The sequence below is a fragment of the Octopus sinensis genome, linkage group LG17 (assembly GCF_006345805.1).
Source record: "Octopus sinensis linkage group LG17, ASM634580v1, whole genome shotgun sequence".
Classification (NCBI taxonomy): domain Eukaryota; kingdom Metazoa; phylum Mollusca; class Cephalopoda; order Octopoda; family Octopodidae; genus Octopus; species Octopus sinensis.
The window spans coordinates 45,218,341-45,237,650 of record NC_043013.1 but is presented as its reverse complement, the minus strand read 5'-3'; the positions used below and the strand labels follow the sequence as shown (position 1 = coordinate 45,237,650).

The 19,310-nt window shown below is 39.1% G+C and overlaps 1 protein-coding gene across 1 annotated transcript in view; it reads right to left on the bottom strand.

Annotated features, from left to right (window-relative positions):
* LOC115220825 (hypoxia-inducible factor 1-alpha inhibitor) overlaps positions 1-19,310 on the bottom strand; it is a 46,166-nt gene that overhangs the window by 14,837 nt on the left and 12,019 nt on the right. The window contains exon 2 of the mRNA XM_029790999.2: positions 1,212-1,456. Within this exon, the coding sequence (XP_029646859.1) occupies positions 1,212-1,456 (245 nt within the window). The remainder of the gene's footprint in view (positions 1-1,211; positions 1,457-19,310) is intronic.

Here is a 19,310-nt window from a genome sequence, read left to right as displayed (position 1 = left end):
GTGTGGAACAAATAATCTTTTGCAGTGCAACGTTTATTTAGCAGTTCAATATATTACAAGTTTATAAATTTCAAATGTAGCCCTTTATTTAAAGAAGTTGCTGATCCTTGGCCCAAAGTTTGTAAAGAGGTTTTTGACTTCTGGAAATGCCTAAAGCTTGTTTCACTGCTAAAGCATTATGTCCTTGATACTGATTCTCAAACTGTTATAATTAGGTTTGTTATTTGTGCTATTGTTGCTATTTAGCACCAGGTCAGACCCAATTGAGCAGACATGATCAAGTGCAATCCAGCAATGACTACTTCATCTTAGTTTTAGTTATACAGTGTATCTAGAATCACAGTATTTCCTCTTTTACATTACTTTCTTTTGTAAGGATGTCAGGGAGTGCTGGCTGCTGTTTCTAACAGGTTCGAGGTCTCGTGTTTGATCCCACTGCATATCATGGACAAGTCTTGTGAGTGAAACTTGGTCGATGGAAAACTTCTTGGAAGTAGATTGGATGGTTTCTAGTTATAAATCAAAGGTCCATGTTAAGACTCCCTTGTACCATTTGATGGTATGGTCCAATTTTGGAAGCAGCACAAAGACATTATCATTGACATGTTTTACAGTATTGAGTTGAAATCCTACTATACATATGTACAGCTTGGAAAGAATGGACTCTACCATAATAAATTGACATGGACTATACCATTTCAGGTTATGAAACTCATCAATCCCATCCAGATATGCATCATATAAAAGAAGCAGTTAATGTGCGCAACTCCTGACTACATGGTCACAGGTTCAGATCTTATGTTCTTCACATGGTAACCCTGAACAAGGCACACAACTATGACTGATCCAATTTACCTGACTAATACAAACGAAAACAGATTTCAATCTTATTTTCTGGTTGAGTGGTTAGCAGTGGGGGGGGAGGACATGTGGATGCAGTATGGCCAAATGGTTAAGCAGTTTGTTTCGCAATCACAAGGTCATGGTTTCAATCTCACTTTGTGGTATTCTTGGGTAAGCTTTGTGAGTGAATTCTCAGCCACTTACAAACCCACTTCATCAAGCATGGAAAATTGAAGTAAAACAGTGAAAAAGACACAAAAACAAAATGACTCTCCCCAGACACAACAGGAAGTGAAAAATGCCTTTTTAAGAAAACACAGAGCACTTAGAAAATATTTTGAACTTCGTCAACGAAGTCAAATACTTACTGCTTCTTTGAACATTGTGCCTCTTTTAATTTCTCTACAAACTCTGGGAATGACATCTGCATCTGAATTGTAGGTGGGACAAAATCTTTCTGTTGTGGAATTTTTCTTGCTTCATAATATTTGAAATAATAATTGTCTGATTGATAGACTGTGAATTGTGTGTTAGCCATGTTGTCTGACAAATAATCTAAGTTCCAATGAAGAGCAGAGTCTACAAGACCAGACCCCGTTAAGACAACTGGTTGCTGGAGAGAAAAAAAAGAAAGGACAAAAGCAGACATTAATTCAGTTGGTCTATTCCAATTTCTTTTAAAATATTTTAAAAAATTTTAATTATTTTGTTACTGAGCACAACCTTAATTTTGTAGTAGACAAGAAATTCGAAATTATGACATTTATGCCTTTCACATGGATATCTTAGGGTAAGTGAGATGAAATTGGTTTGACAAAGAATTGAACCTGCATTGTGGGTTTTACTTTCAAGAGACCGACTTCTTGGTTTGCAACAATTGCCACAATTTCTCTAAAATAATCAGCCTATAAATATTGATGTGTGTGCTTCCAGAATTAGGACACGCTGATTGCCAGAAACATTTCCAAAAATATAATCTTCTATTGGAAGTGTGTCAAGGGGAAGTTAGTCAATCTCTCTCTTCCCCTAACTCTCTCTCTCTCTCTCTCTCTCTCTCTCTCTCTCTCTCTCTCTCTCTCTCTCTTCCCCTAACTCTTTCCCTTTCTTCAAGTACAATTTGCCTAAGGTCAAACACACACATACAAAGTGCAATAAATATTTAATCATGAATCCGAAACTGAAGTTGTACTGGTTAGCTCACTAGAACCTACAACCAGTGTTCAGTACTACACAGCTGAAGGAAGGCTTAAGAAATTCACTTGCCAATCACAACATAACCAGGTTCAATCCCAGTGTGCATTGCCTTAGGCCAAGTATCATCTACCAGCAGCCTCAGGTCAAACAAAGCCTTATGACTGAAATTAGATAAATAACTGTGGATCTTTTCGGTTTGAACGGCAGTTTTTAACATAATTTCTAGGTAACTAAAATATTTTTAACTTCGTATACTGGTAGAATGTGTTTATAAAACATCTTTTTCTCTCGGCTTTATTGAGAAAATTCTATAGTTTGTAAGATATTTGATGGTTTTTTCTTCAATTTCTGCAATTTCAACCATTCACTGGCGTCTATTGAGGTAAAAACATTCTGTGCCGTATGAATATGTCCCTCGTTTAAGAAACAGATTGGGTTTATTTACATTTGTGAAGAAAAAAAGATACCCTTCACCCCACCCCTAATTCTGACCCTAACCCTAAAACAGATTGAAATGCAATAGATCGATTCTAGGGTCATAATTATGGGTGACAATTTCATATGACACCGCTAGAAAAAACTGTCATTCAAACCGAAAAGATCCGAAGCTGTTCAGAAATCAGTTGGATTGATTTTGTGGTAAGAAGCTTGCTTCCCATGCATGCATTGGTCTATTTGCTGTGTTGATTTTTGATGAGTTGGACAGAATTTTTTGTGTTGCTTGGCAGCAGGTGTTATACTGGTAGAGACTATGTATTCAGACCTTAGCGAGTATGAGCTGTCCTCAGCAGAGGAGGAGCTCGTTAAGGTGGTAAATAGAATGGATGAGCTTTAGACAGGGGGATCACTCAGCTCGTCCGCCAATGAAGAGCACGGCTATCCACGTGAAAAAAAAGAGGGCAATGAACTGGCAGAAATGTTAGCACACCGGGCGAAATGCTTAACGGTATTTCATCTGCTGTGACATTCAGAGTTCAAATTTCGCCGAGGTCGACTTTACCTTTCATCTTTTCGGGGTCAATAAATTAAATACCAATTACGCACTGGGGGCAATGTAATTAACTTAATCCCTTAGTCTGTCATTGTTTGTCCCCTCTATGTTTGTCCCCTTGTGAGCAATAAAGAAATATATTATTGTACTTAGAGACAGGGAAAGGCTGGCAACAGGAAGAGCAACTGGCCATAGAAAATTTGCTCCAATAAACTCAGCCCAGGCCATACAAGCATGGAAAAAGAAATGTCAAAACAATGCCGTTGATAATGATGATGATAATGTTACACTATGGAGCAGAGGACCATTGTTTGTTTTCTCCAGAAATGGAGATGGTTTGAGTGTGAAGCTAGTAACCTCATCACAAAAGAAAAATTAATATGCTACAAAAACCATTTCACCAATGGCTAGATCAATGTGTAACACATCAAGCACTGGCTAGGAATAAAGAAGAATGTAGTTTGAGAGAGATTTGGCTCCTCTTTCTATCTGGCAGGTCATGCAACTGCAGATTTCTGCTGATGAAGAGCTGCTATATATATATGCACTGATTGAAAGTGCTAACATCTGGATGGAGGTTAAAAATAATATAAATCTCAAAGACAAAAAAAGTTTGATAGGAATAATAGGAACAAGATAAGAAAAATGAAAAAAAAAAAGGGTTGGAGTAATTGAGATAAATGACTCAAGAATTTCAAAGACTGATCTTGTAAACAAGTTGTTAGCAAGTTTCAAGATGAAGCCATTTCTACAAGTCTCTTCCATTACTCACCCATGTGGGCAGTGAAATTCTTTAAGAAACAGCATAAACAAAACAGAACATAAGAAAAAAAATAGTTCTGAAAACTAAGATTAGTTGCTGAATTTACCCCCAAACAGAAGTTCGGTATAGAGAAAAATAAAAAAAAAACAAAAACAACTATATATATTAAAAGGTTTGTGTTTCCTTGGTTAGAGTTTGTATAACTAAAATAGATGTGGAGAAAAATGAAGAACTGGAATAAAGTAGGTCAGAAATATTAGGTTGGCAACTCATAATGAATGAGATAAAAATTTATAATGAACCAAGGAATCTGTAATTTAATACTCTCTCTCTCTCTCTTTTACTCTTTTACTTGTTTCAGTCATTTGACTGCGGCCATGCTGGAGCACCGCCTTTAGTCGAGCAAATCGACCCCGGGACTTATTCTTTGTAAGCCCAGTACTTATTCTATCGGTCTCTTTTTTGCCGAACCGCTAAGTAACGGGGACGTAAACACACCAGCATCGGTTGTCAAGCAATGCTAGGGGGACAAACACAGACACTCAAACACACACACATATATATATATATATACATATATACGACAGGCTTCTTTCAGTTTCCGTCTACCAAATCCACTCACAAGGCATTGGTCGGCCCGGGGCTATAGCAGAAGACACTCGCCCAAGATGCCACGCAGTGGGACTGAACCCGGAACCATGTGGTTGGTTAGCAAGCTACTTACCACATAGCCACTCCTGCGCCTAATAGTGAACTTTCATGAAACAACCGAAGTGCCATGTGTCTGTGATGGATAAATAAGGTTCTGACATTTTCAGACTACCAGGATGAACACACACACACACACACACCACACACACACACACACACACATTTGAAAGAGTTTGAGTTAACATAGCTTGCTTCTCAGTCACATGGTGTTCCAGGTTCAGTCCTACTGCATGCCACTTTGGACAAATGACTTCTACTAAAGTCTCAAACTGACCAAAGCCTTCTGAGTGGATTTGGTAGACCGAAGCTGAAAGAAGCCTGTTGTATCTCTCTCTCTCTCTCTCTCTCTCTCTCTCTCTCTCTCTCTCTCTCCCTCTCATATATATATATATATATATATATATACTAGCAGTATCGCCTGGCGTTGCTCGGGTTTGTAAGGGAAATAACTATATAAGCATTTTTAGAGAGTTATAGCCAAAAAAATAGCAAAAAAATGCATTAAAAATGGGAAAAAAATTATGGTAAATTTTTTTTTAAATCGTTGACTCATTGTAGTTATTTTTAGAGAGTTACTTCCCTTATATAATAGCGAAAAAATGCATTAAAATGGAAAAAAATGATGGTAAATTTTTTTTAAATCGTAGACTCATCGTAGACGCGCGCTAATACCCATAAGGGCTCGATATGAATCACAACTATAAGATACCCGGTTTTGGTTAAACTGCACCGCAAAATGTGGGAGTAGTTAGGAATCTAAATCGTAGGAGACAGACACACAACTTGACTTTTATATATAAAGATATAGTGTGTCCGTGTCCCACCATCATTTGACAACCAATGTTGCTGTGTTTACATCCCCATAACTTAGCGGTTCAGCAAAAGAGCCCAATGGAATAAGTACCAGGCTTAAAAAATAAGTCCTGTGAGTCGATTAGTTCAATTTAAGCCCTTCAAAGCATTGCCCCAGCAAGGCCACAGTCATATGACTGAAACATGTATATATATATATTATATTAAATTAGAGATAAACCACTATTAGGCAAATCAAACAGTGAAAATCATAAGCCAATACATAGAAATAAAATTAATTAAAAAATATAAAAAATATAAAATATAAAAATCCAATTAAAATATTTAAATTAAAGTTAAAATTTTAAAAAATTATTTAAATTAATAATTTAAACTTATAAATTATAAATATATATATATTTTTATTATTATTTTATTAAATAATTTTTTTTATTTATATTTTTTATTTTTTTTATTTTTTATATTCATTTTTTATTTTTTTATACTATCAAAAAGTATTAAAAGTTTAATATAAGATAACTGTTGACGAAGTGTGAAGAAGGAAGTTACATTGAAAAAAGAATAAAAAGAAATATATAAAAATTAGAAAAAAGAATAATGAGGAAATATATATATATATATATATATATAGAGAGAGAGAGAGAGAGAGAGAGAGAGAGAGACGAATATAGATAGATAGATAGATAGATAGATAGATAGATAGATAGATAGATAGATAGACAGATAGATAGATAGATAGATAGATAGATATAACACACACACACAGAGGCGAAGAAAGAGAGACAGACAGACAGACAGAGGAATGGAGAGATAGGTTATAGAAATGCATTGTGTTTTCGATAGTGGAAATATTTTCGGGGGAGGAGGCCATGTTACAGACATAGAATTCTGAAGTGAGATTAGAAACGACATGATATTGACAGACGATAAAAGAAAGAAAGAAAGAAAAACATGATTAAGGAACGTTCTCTGTCTATTTATAGACCATATTTGCTAATCTACCCTCTTTGCCCGCAAACCCCCACCGCCCCCGTTACTTTCTTTCCCTACTCCAAACTTCCATAAACTTAATATATATATCTGCGGCAATTCTTTTACTGAAACCAGCACGTGACTAACTTCAACACCTTCTTTCTTCAACGCCGACACCTTTATAATCTCAGGTGTTCTTCGTAGAACCAAGATAAAAGGGAAAGGCGGAGGGAGGGAGGCAGGGGAAAAGAAGAAGACAACGCGAACACTGCGAGGGGGGGAAGTGAGGGAGAAGGTGGGAGGAGGGGAGTAGGTACAGAGAAAGAGAGGACGGCGACGGCGGCGGGGGGTGGAGAAGAAGACAACGCGAACACTGCGAGGGGGAAAATGAGAAGGTGGGGGGAGGGAGTAGGTACAGAGAAAGAGAGGACGGTGTGGGGGGAGAAGACAACGCGAACACTGCGAGGGGGGGAAAGTGAGGGAGAAGGTGGGGGGAGGGAGTAGGTACAGAGAAAGAGAGGACGGCGGCGGTGGTGGTGGGGGAAGAATACAAGACAAAGTGAGACTAGGAAGAAAGAAAGAAAACGGAAAGAAAAAAGGAGGGGGGAAGGTCGTCTGGTGGAGGGGGAGGGGGGAGAAACAGAAGGAATGAGGGGGAGAGGGAGAGGGGGGAGGGGGAGAAGGCAAAGTATAAATAAATAAAAAGTCAAGAAACTGCGCTTCACGAGAAAAAAAAAAGTTCAGCTCACCGATTGCCAACAAGATGTGTGTCTTTAGTCACGTAGACAATTTTTCGTTTTACAGCTGTTTGTAAAACAAACCGTCGAAACAGGATTTCCCTTTTTTGAATTAACAATTTCTGCTCGGCTTAAGCGACACAACATATCTCTCTACCACGTTTATAAATAAATGTGTGTGTGTGTGTGTGTGTGTGGTGTGTGTGTATGATTTCGAATTTACTTTTTTTAGAATTCAATAAAATGTTCTATTCGGTAAAATAATACCCAAAATTAACCCACATATATGTGTGTGTGTATGTATAAATATGTATATATATATATATATATATATATATATATATAAATATATACATATTTATACATATATATATACATATTTATACATATATATATATAATATATATATATACATACATACGACAGGCTTCTTTCAGTTTCCGTCTACCAAATCCACTCACAAGGCTTTGGTCGACCCAAGGCTATAGCAGAAGACACTTGCCCAAGATGCCACGCAGTGGGACTGAACCCAGAACCATGTGGTTGGTAAGCAAGCTACTTACCACTACTTGTTTCAGTCATTTGAGTAAGGCCATGCAACAGCATCGCCTTAAAGGGGGGTGGGGTTGTAGTCGAAAAAATCGACCCCCAGAACTTATTCTTTGTAAACCTAATACTTATTGTATTGGATCCCTGTGCCGAACCACTAAGTTGCGGGGATATATAGACACAGCAGCATCGGTTGTCAAGCGACGGTGGCGGAGACAAACACAGACACACACACATACATACGACGGGCTTCTTTCAGTTGCCATCTACCAAATCCACCAGCAAGGCTTTGGTCGGCCGTGCCACGCAGTGGGACTGAACCCAGGACCATGTGGTTGAGAAGCAAGTAGCCACGCCTATATATATCGGTGAAGGTAAAGAATACGTACACCCGGTATTTAGGGTTAGGGTTCGCCAAAAACGGGTGGTGTGCGTATTCTTTACCTCCCGCGATAAATATATATATATATTTACACACACACATCGTGTTTCTACGTTAATTTCCAATCTGATTGCTATTCTACGTGCCTCATTTTGTTTTTAATTTTCTTCCATTAGGGGTCGATAAAATAAGCATCAGCTGAATACAGGGTCGACTTATTCCCTAACTGAAATGGTCGACCATGTGTCAAAATAATATTAATATTATTATTTGGCAGTGTCATTAGCACGCGGTACTTAGCTCGTTCTAAAGTTCTGAGTACAAATTTTGCCGAGATCGACTCTGCCTTTCATCCTTTAGGGGGGCGATAAAATAAGTACCTACTGAACACTGGGCTCGGTGTAATCGACTAACCCCCTTCCCAAAATTTCAGGCTTTGTTCCTATAGTAGAAAGGATTATTATTATTATTATTATTATTATTGGACTGAATTTCTGAGTTAAAATCCCGCTGCAATCAAATTTGCCTTTTTTTTTTTTCTTTTTAAACAATAAAAATAAAAACTGAAGGGTATTTGACTGCTACATCTAGCAGGACAACTGGCTACATGGAGACGCCCTCGTTGGTTAATGGGATGTTATCGATTAGCTTTTATCTGCTCTTATCATGATTCTCCCTCATCCCACTGTCTATTTCATCAGACAGTACCTATCTAGCACTAAATTATCCAATATGACCTATTTTAAAGATAGTAGGATGTAATTTAAAGGCGATATGGCTGCTATTTCCAGCAAGTCGAACAACCGCGTTGTAGCCAACTGCAGTGGTCGGCACGGAAGGGCAGTGGATAATAATAGAATTGGTAATAACGGACGGACAAAATAACTTGTGTTTCAATATTTAATTTAGTTACATCTGTTACCAAGTTCAAATTACAGCAGGGAAGATTTTACCTTTCATGCATCGAGGAACGTTAAAAATAAATATTACTTGATCGAATCGCCCATACCCGTGATTCTCCAACTGGGGTCCATATAAGATTTTGAAGGATCTACGCAAGCAAAATAATAAACTGGGACCAATGTAATCTTTTAAGGGTCCATGAAAAAATTTTGCTATTGCAAGAAACAGCTAGGTTTCGTTCTCCCACGTTTTACATAGTTCAACCGACACCAGTGAATGTATGACGAACAAAGTAGGAAATTTGAAAGGCATATCTATGAAACTGGTTTTTAAGCATCAAATGGTTGTGGGAGTCCACCAGAATAAAAGAGTAATGAAAGGGGTTCACAGATTAAAAAAATAAAATGGTCACATCCAAAATATGTGGCTTTGAACAGTAGGAGGGGCGGAAGAGGCAGGCTGCTCCGGGCGACAATTTTAAGAGGACAGCACTTTGGGTCTGCTGTAAAATACTGCACAGGTTTGGGGCTCAGTGGTAGGAGGGGCAACCCCCTTTGCTAGTTGATAAAACAGGTACTATTTTGGGAGTGATTCGATATTATCGAGTCCCCACTCCAGAATTTCCTACCTTGTGTACACGCAAGAAAATATGTCAGAAATTAGTCGAGTATCAGACACAATATCAAGATATTGTTCCCGCTCTTTACGTTTCCAGTCCAAACCCTTTCCCCCACAACATTCTTTCATTCAAACTTCTTTAAGTCATTTTCTTTGGCAATTCTCCGCCGTTTTCTTCACTGCCGCCGCAGCCGACACATTTTTTTCAGGTGTTATCGATAGAACAAGACGGAAACAGAGGAGACAACACGTGCACAGCGAGTGAACGTGGGGGGGGAACAGAAAGGGAGGGATTTCGATATATTAAACTACGTACCAGTCAAGCAAGTACTAGAGTTGATTAAATTGACTTGCACCTCCCGTCTTCAGTTTTGCTGGTCTTGTATGTAAATCGCAAATAATTATAATTTATAATCATATGTACATGTAGACCGTAGAATAGAGCTGGGATCTTTTCGGTTTGAACGGCAGTTTTTAACATAATTTCCACGTAACTAAACACTTTTAAACTTCGTATACTGGTAGAATGTGTTTATAAAACATCTTTTTCTCTTGGATTTATTGAGAAAATTCTATAGTTTGTAAGATATTTGATGTTTTTTTCTTCAATTTCTGCAATTTCAACCAATCAATGACGTCTATTGGAGGTAAAAAAATATTCTGTGCCGTATGAATATGTCCCTCGTTTAAGAAACAGATTGGGTTTATTTACATTTGTGAAGAAAAAAGATACCCTTCCCACCACCCTTAACCCTAAAACAGATTGAAATGCAATAGATCGATACTACGGTCATAATTATGGGTGACAATTTCATATGACACCGCTGGAAAAAACTGCCGTTCAAACCGAAAAGATCCCAAGTAATTATAATTATAATCGTATGTACATGTAGACCTTAGAATACAGCTGGGAGAGAGAATGTCCTTGACAGTAAACACCGTCTTGAATGCATTATAAGGCCATCTGGTAAGGCAATGTACTCAAGTCTGCAGTGTTTATTTATTGACAGTAAACCAAAACAAACGCAGAATAGCATTGAATTTCTAGACATATGGGATACTCGGGTAGCAACTCAATGTACCCATGCTTTAAGACGGCACTATTTAAATAGGAAAGGCGAGCTGGCAGAAACGTTAGCACGCCGGGCGAAATGCGTAGCCGTATTTCGTCTGCCGTTACGTTCTGGGTTCAAAAATCCGCCGAGGTCGACTTTACCTTTCATCCTTTCGGGGTCGATAAATTAAGTACCAGTTACGCACTGGCTCGATGTAACCGACTTAATACCTATGTCTGTCCTTGTTTGTCCCCTCTGTGTTTAGCCCCTTGTGGGTAGTAAAGAAATAGGTATTTCGTCTGCCGTTACGTTCTGAGTTCAAAAATCCGCCGAGGTCGACTTTACCTTTCATCCTTTCGGGGTCGATAAATTAAGTACCAGTTACGCACTGGGGTCGATGTAATCGACTTAATCCGTTTGTCCCCTCTGTGTTTAGCCCCTTGTGGGTAGTAAAGAAATATATTTAAATAGGAAAGGTATTATTATTCGATCTGTGGCGTTTCTTAATTCCTTTTGTTAACTATTGTTCTTCTATGCTCGACATTTTTTTTTTAACGATTCTACGAAAGTCTCACCCGAATTACTTTTCTTTTAATTTTGTTCTTGTCATGTCATCCTGTATGACAAGAAAAGCACATCACCGTTATTGTTTGTTGTTGCTTTCGTTAGAGAGGTGTTTCTCATTGAAATTCCGGCCAGTCACGGAAAGAGAAAAGATTAAATTGACTCACACACTGACCTCGGACACACGACGAGACGGTGTTTTGTTTCTATGAAATTAAAATGCCTGGCTTGTACAAAATGGGAAGAAGATAATACGGTATTGATGTCGCGTAGTTGACATCTTTTCACTTGCAACGTCTTATTAAAATAAATACTTGGGAGGAGGGGATGGTGTGTGAAAGAGGAGTTATGTTACAAGAAAGAAAAAAAAAAACTAGCAATAAACAGTGATGGAATACAAATGAGATAAAATGAATGGATTCGGTATTTCTGTTCGACCTTTCAAGGATTGGTTCCTCTCAGACCAATTATGGATGAGATTGGCCACTCTGGTCGTAATCTCGTTCTAGTTTCTATCCAAGTAAGGGTGTGGCCCAAACCAAGTATCCTTTGGTATGTTTATTCTGGCGAGCTGGCAGAAACGTTAGCACGCTGGGCGAAATGCGTAGCCGTATTTCGTCTGTCGTTACGTTCTTGGTTCAAATTCCGCCGAGGTCGACTTTACCTTTCATCCTTTCGGGGTCGATAAATAAAGTACCAGTTTCGCACTGGGTCGATGTAATCGGCTTAATCCGTTTGTCTGTCCTTGTTTGTCCTCTCTGTGTTTAGCCCCTTGTGGGCAATAAAGAAATATATAATTACCCAGGCGTATGTATAAATATGGAGTAACTTTACATTAAGGAGCGAAACGTACAATTTCCTGAAAGTCAGACAATCTCATGATCCCAGCAGACAAAATGGAAAAGGTGCAGCCCCGGGGGGAGATGCGCAGGAAGTCACTCTGACTCATGGAGCTCGCACTTGCGGACAGCCACCTCCGCCTTGATAACGGTGAGCAGGGGATATGGTCCGTGGAAGGGGGGGGGGGGTCGACAACCCCGGACAGCCTTGACAGACCGAATGCGTGATTGAAACGGTTATAATAGATGAAAGGCGGCGAGCTGGCAGAATCGTTAGCACGCCGGGCGAAATGCTTAGCGGTATTTCGTCTGCCGTTACGTTCTGAGTTCAAATTCCGCCGCGGTCGACTTTGCCTTTCATCCTTTCGGGGTCGATAAATTAAGTACCAGTTACGCACTGGGGTCGATATAATCGACTTAATCCGTTTGTCTGTCCTTGTTTGTCCCCTCTATGTTTAGCCCCTTATGGGCAATAAAGAAATAGGTTATAATAGATGACAGTTTAGTCTGACCAGCGAACAGATAGCGTTTGTTACATCATGCAGCAAAACTTCAAAGCGATCCAGCATCTGAAAATACGACCGAAGCTCTGGCTGCACTGAGAACAGCCGCCCAGTACTTATGCCCGATCCAACCTAAACCTTAGGATTGATCCCAGTGTATCGGAGCCCCAGCGAAATCAGATTTATAACTTATCCCTTTCCTTTCTAAGCATGAGGTGGAGGTTGTTGTGGATAGATCTGCCAAGAATAGCGCAGGTCTACATGTTCCCGACTATAAGCGCCACCCTGTTCGTGATCACCTCACACAAATCTGCGTTCAGCACATTTGACTGCAGTGCTTGGGAACAGGTTGTCGCAAAATCTGCCGATGATGCTCTACTTGGCAGCATCTTCTATCAGCAGCGTCATCACTCTCCAGCAATCATAGCTAAGAATGTTCCAAAGTTCGCTGCAAGTTGTGATAGACGTCTGCCAAGATAGAGAGAACAAGTGTGGCATGGTCGCACAGCAGGCCTCCTAAACCAGACTATCCCTCGCATAATCACTTACCGCCAACTGTACCTGAGCTATTTAAAAATTCTAGTGTTTCCGTCAAAGGAGACTTACACGATAAATTCTGCCGTCGAGGTCCTCCACTATCCCCAACCAGTTAGGGGGAAATACTGCTGGTAAAGGTGCACATCTGTCAGGAATTGAATATCATGACCCCATCGCGTTTCGCCACATATTTAATAGTAACTTTGTTGACATGTGTGTCTTTGCCAACTGAGCCCATCGAAAGGCGATCACGCATTTGTATATATAAAAGTCATCATAACGCAACCTTCTTATTTTCTCCGGTCGCGATATCTTATGTAACATTTGTTCAAAGCCACAGATTTTAGAGGGAAGGTGTGTCGGTATTCCATCGGTGTCCGACGATGACAAAGTCTGTGGTCTCTGCGATGAGAGTGCATGTGACTCCGCAGTCCAAAGCTGGGATCTTTTCGGTTTGAACGGCAGTTTTTAACATAATTTCTAGGTAACTAAAAAATTTTAAACTTCGTATACTGGTAGAATGTGTTTATAAAACATCTTTTTCTCTTGGCTTTATTGAGAAAATTCTATGGTTTGTAAGATATTTGTTGTTTTTTTTTCTTCAATTTCTGCAATTTCAACCAATCACTGACGTCTATTGAGGTAAAAAACATTCTGTGCCGTATGAATATGTCCCTCGTTTAAGAAACAGATTGGGTTTATTTACATTTGTGAAGAAGAAAAAAATACCCTTCCCCCACCCCTAACCCTAACTAACCTTAACCCTAAATGAGATTGAAATGCAACAGATCAATTCTAGGGTCATAATTATGGGTGACAATTTCATATGACACCGCTAGAAAAAACTGCCGTTCAAACCGAAAGATCCCAAAGCTGGAAAAGTACACAAGCGCTCTCAGGTGTCACAACGAGTCTGTTGTCTGGATTGAAGCGGACGTTAACCTGCGACGCCTGGCTCTTGAAGCAGCGAGGCTCTGTCGCCGAAAATAGCTACTACTCGTGAGGTGAGAGAGACGGTGTAACTGTTTAAATCGTCACTAGTTCTGTATTTATCGACCCTTCCATCACCCCACAAAGAACGAAAATCAAAGTTAATTATAATCAGATTTGAACTCAGTGCCGTAACTAAATAACGATTCTGCCAATCAACCATTCCATCTGCTAGAAGTATTAGCTAATTCTTCCCCAAATCACACACTGCTCTCTTTAAAATGAAGAACGGATACATTCGGATTAACTGATACAGGAACTGACAAGGCTTGGTTGCCCTTATTAATGCCAACCACTTTACAGAATCTATTGGGAGCTTTTTACAGACACCAGCAACCACACCAATGCTTTTTTCTTATGTGGTATCTTGGTTTTTGTTCAAAGGTGGAATAAACTGATTTGAGGAAAAATAAAAGTCGAACATACAGATCACCACCAGGTCCAGTCCTTGTTGCGGTGTGGTAGCTTTCGTGCCAAAATGATTCCCAAGAGTTTATGTCATTTGAGGGCAACCGACTCCCCGGTAGGTCATTCAACACTGAACAGATCAAAAGATAGGGGCCAAACTAATATGGACCACCTCTTTTCAAACGTAAAAGTGAGTTTGCGTAAAGCCAACGTCTCTACATAGAAAACAAAAAAAGCAAACTCAAAGGGCTTAGACAATAATTCAAAACGAACAAGACATGAGAGAGGAAGGTTTGCTTTCAGGGGAGATGGGATACAGAGGAAGAGTTGAAAAAACAGGGATCCAGCTGGAGAGAAAGCAGAAAAATCAACCCAGTGGAGGAAAGTCGTCGGGGGCCTATACCTCATAGAGAACGAAGGGCTAAAATAAGGAAAGTATCCCATACAGAACACATTTTTCTTTTTCGTATTGTCTCATCTCTTTTACTGAGTCAGTTTTCAAGAAGAGCGGTATGAGGGGGGATAACTGTAATGTGAAACGGCAGCGTACTCCAACGGGTGATTCAAGTCGCCCACCCGTCGTTCGAAGGTGTTGTGTTGGTAGTAATATAAAAATGCTAAAATAGATAATATTGATATAACAGATGGCAGTTGTACGTCAACAGATGTCGCTTCAAATGTCGTCAGAATCCCACGGTTGGGCGTGGGCGTTGGGATTCTACCCTACCAGCCACATTAATACATCGCATGTTGATATAGATTGGAAATCGATTAAATCACCCCCCTCCAGTACTTGATTGACACTTCATTTTATCGACCCCCGGGAAGAAAGAGTATAAAGTTGGCATCAGTTGAGATTTGAACTCAGAATGTTGGCATTTTCTCAATCGCATTCCGATTCTTGCAATCCAAGTCCATACCCTTCGCCTTCTAAATTATTTGTAATATTAATTATAACTGGGTTTTAATTGTTGGGTGAAAGTTTAAGTTCCATTCAATTATCTCAGTTTTGTTCGTTTGTTCACATACAATTGCATTCATGTAGTTGTACACACACACATTTGCTATAAATCATTCATGACAAATTAAAAATACCCTGTTGATGTTGAAATTTCAATGAAGGAGCTTTGGGTCTATGTTAGAAATCGGCTCTTCATTGGCAAGTGATGTTGAAGTAAAACTGAATAATAACATACACACATACATGTATATATACATGCATACGTGTGTGTGTGTGTGTGTAGGGGCCGACAAAAAGGAATATGTACATACTTCAGAGAAAGAAAAACGTGCAGAAATATTTTAATACTAAATTTCTTCAGACATCACGTGATTTACAAGTTACCTTTAACATTAAAAAAAAATTTTTTGCCTTTTTTCTATGTGGGCAAAGCAGTCCAGTAAATTTACTGCAGATCAATGTTTGGTTTGGAGTGTCATCAAGAAATTTAATAGGATGGTGTTTCTTTGAAGGTACTTTCACTTGCCAAGCATACCGAGACGTGCAACACACGTCCATTTTACCTGCCATACATACACTACGTGGAAATGATGAACTTTTTTTTCAACATGACGGTGCAACACTACACTACAGCCGAGCTGTGCGAGCTTACCTTGATGAGTATTTGCAAGTACAGTGGATAAGATGAAGAGATGCACTTGATTTTCTCACACATTCTCCTGATTTACAGACTATCACTTACGGGGTGCCCTAAAGGATGTCGTGTATCGCAGGTAACTGGCTACACTGAGGACCCTTCGGTAATAAATTGAAACCGCATGTGCAGTAATCTTACTGGACACTTTGGCCAATGCTGCTCAAGCATTAGTTCGCTGAACTAATAAGTACCGTAAATCCTTGAGTATAATCCGCATTTTCCCCCAAAATTTAAAGGTCAAAATCCCTAGTGCGTATTATATACGAGGTTAAAAATGAAAATTATTTTCTAAGCAATGTCCGTGTCGCTATTTGCTGTCCAGCGATGTTTATTCAGACGCATTTTGTGATGTCGGGTGCGAAAATACCTTAAGCTAAGCCTGAAAGCAATGAAGTCATAAAAGAATCATCCATAACTTGCAGTAGGCAACATTTATTAAAATAAAAGTATTAAGAACACAGAATAACATGTAACAAAAGTAATTTGCAAACATATTTACATTCCCATATAACAATTAAGAACATCACCATTATTGTATTACGCATGCGCGGAAGTGTTTGTTCGACTAGGTGCTGCTGACTTAATTACGCACGACACAAGTTAGAGAAGGAGTGCGTATTATACACAAGGTTTAGGTTTTTCAGAGGTATTATACTCAAGGGTGGACTATACTCGAAGATTTACAGTATCTGGAATCTAATGGCTTTGAGCACCTCCTGTAATAGAAGCTGCAGGTAACTCGATTTAAGCCCGTGATATCTGACACACACATACACACATATATATATATATATATAGATCAATAAATGGTGGGGTTGTGTTGACCGCACGTGGAGAAAAGATAAGCAAGGAAAAATTGTAAAAAGGCAGAATGCTTTTTTTTGCAAAAAACAATGTAATTTTATTTTTTCCCCCTCCTCACATTTAAAAAAATATTTTTCTCTTTACAAATCTTGAAAAGTCACATTATGACGAAAACCGGTTTGAATTAATATATATTTTATCAATTTTTCAAAAACTTTTTCCATACACCCATTTTCATTAAAATTTTCTTTCAATTTAGCATTCTGCCTTTTTACAAATTTTCCTTGCTTATATATAAGGGGTGCTGTAAAGTTCCTGGCTTTGGATAAAAGGAAATACAGGAGGATCAGTTAATTATGATTTTGTTCAATATATTCCCCTCTCAGATTCACACTTATTGCAGCGGTCCTTTAGTTTTTCTAATCCCTGTAAAAGAACTCGGAAAGTTGGGCCGCTTTCGCAAACATCCTTAAACTATATCATCTTGTTCAGTCATTAGACAGCGGTCACGCTGGAGCACCGCTCTGAGGAATTTTAGTCGAACTAATCGACCTGGGGATTTATTCTAGTGGTCTCTTTTGCTGAACCGCTAAATTACGGGGACGTAAACATACCAACACCGATTGTCAAGCGGTGACTGGGAAGACAAACACACACACGCATATATATATATATACGACGGGCTTTTTCAGTTTCCGTTTATTAAATCCATTCACAAGGCTTTGGTGACACTTGCCCAAGGTACCAGGCAGTGGGACTGAACCCGGAAAAGTGTAGTTGGGAAGGAAACTTCTTACCACACGGCCACGCCTGGACCTAAATAAATATATATATACACACACACAAATATTTTACTAACAGCAAACCACAGCATGCATTAGTCAGAAATGGGACCCTAGGCCAGTAAAATATCCGGGAAAATATTCTGTGGGCCCAAACCGTGAAGACGGCACTGCCGAATCCCGCCCCCAATGGCCGCTATCGACACACTACATTTTACATACAGCATTTGCGCCTGTGTCATACAAACTGATTTGTAGCCATAAACTTGTTTTACTGCTACCTAAGGCGGCGAGCTGGCAGAAACGTTATCACGCCGTGCGAAATGCGTAGCCGTATTTCGTCTGAGTTCAAATTCCGTCGAAGTCGACTTTGCCTTTCATCCTTTCGGGGTCGATAAGCTAAGTACCAGTTACGCACTGGGGTCGATGTAATCGACTTAATCCCTTTGTCTATCCTTGTTTGTCCCCTCTGTATTTAGCCCCTTGTGGGTAGAAAAGAAATAGGTATTTCGTCAGTTCTTATGTTCCAAATTCAAATTCCGCCGAGATCGACTTTGCCTTTCATCCTTCGGGGTCGATAAATTAAGTACCAGCTTCGCACTGGTGTCGATGTAATCGACTCATCGCCCCCCCCCCCAAAAAAAAATTGCTGCCCTTATGGCAAAATTTGAAACCATTATTTTCCTTCTACTTGTATCGAGAGTAATATGAGATCCAACGATGATATAGGATTGCCAATATTTCTCGTCAGCCAACATACAATACTCCACTTCGCACCAAGTGAGCGGTGAAAAGCACATTATTTACACTCACAATTAAATGGTAGTCAAACCAGTTTGTATGAATTATATTTCCCACACTTTTCTTCAATTGGACAGACAACGATAAAATAACAATTTATTTATAAAACTATTCACGTATTTGTTTTGCCGCGATTTTTAAAAATATAATTTGCGTTAAAGAAATGAAATCTATCTGGTTGAACGGTGAAGAAGTTCGCTTTACATCCAGGTGGCTTCGGTTTCAATCCCATTGCACGGCAACTTGGGCAAGTGTCTTCTATTGTATCCCCGGCCCGACCAATTCCTTGTGAGTGAATGCACTACATAGAAACTGTGTGGAAGCCGTGTCGTATATATATATATATATATAGTTTGTGTGTGTTTGCTTCACGTCTACTGTTAGACAACCAGTGTTGGTTGTTTACGTTCCCGTAACTTACAGGTTTCGGCGAAATAGACTGATAGAACAAGTACCAAAAAATAAGGGTAAAATTTTATCCATTTTTTCACCCGCACGATTTTCACTAAAGAAAAAAAACTCGGATTTTTTGCGTGGAATCAAGTACCCTGACCTCCTAATATATTGCAAACTCCTTATTTTTGTTTGGAAAAAAAAAGGGGGACCTCACCCCACCCAATTCCTGGAGTCATTGGTAATCCGAGTTTTTTTTTTTTTTGTTTTTTGCTAAATGAAAATCATACGGGTGGAAGAAAGCGGTCAACTTGGTCGGCAATGCCCCCAGCATGTCCGCAGACCAATCACCAAAACGATTAAAAGGAAAAAATAATGCGTAATCATGTTGAAAAGAAATGCGTTCTTCAAAATTTTTGCCATGCACAAAAAATATTACTGATAAAACGGGGCAATCAAGAGTTTTCCACTTTGTTTTCTAAACCATTGATTTTAAAACC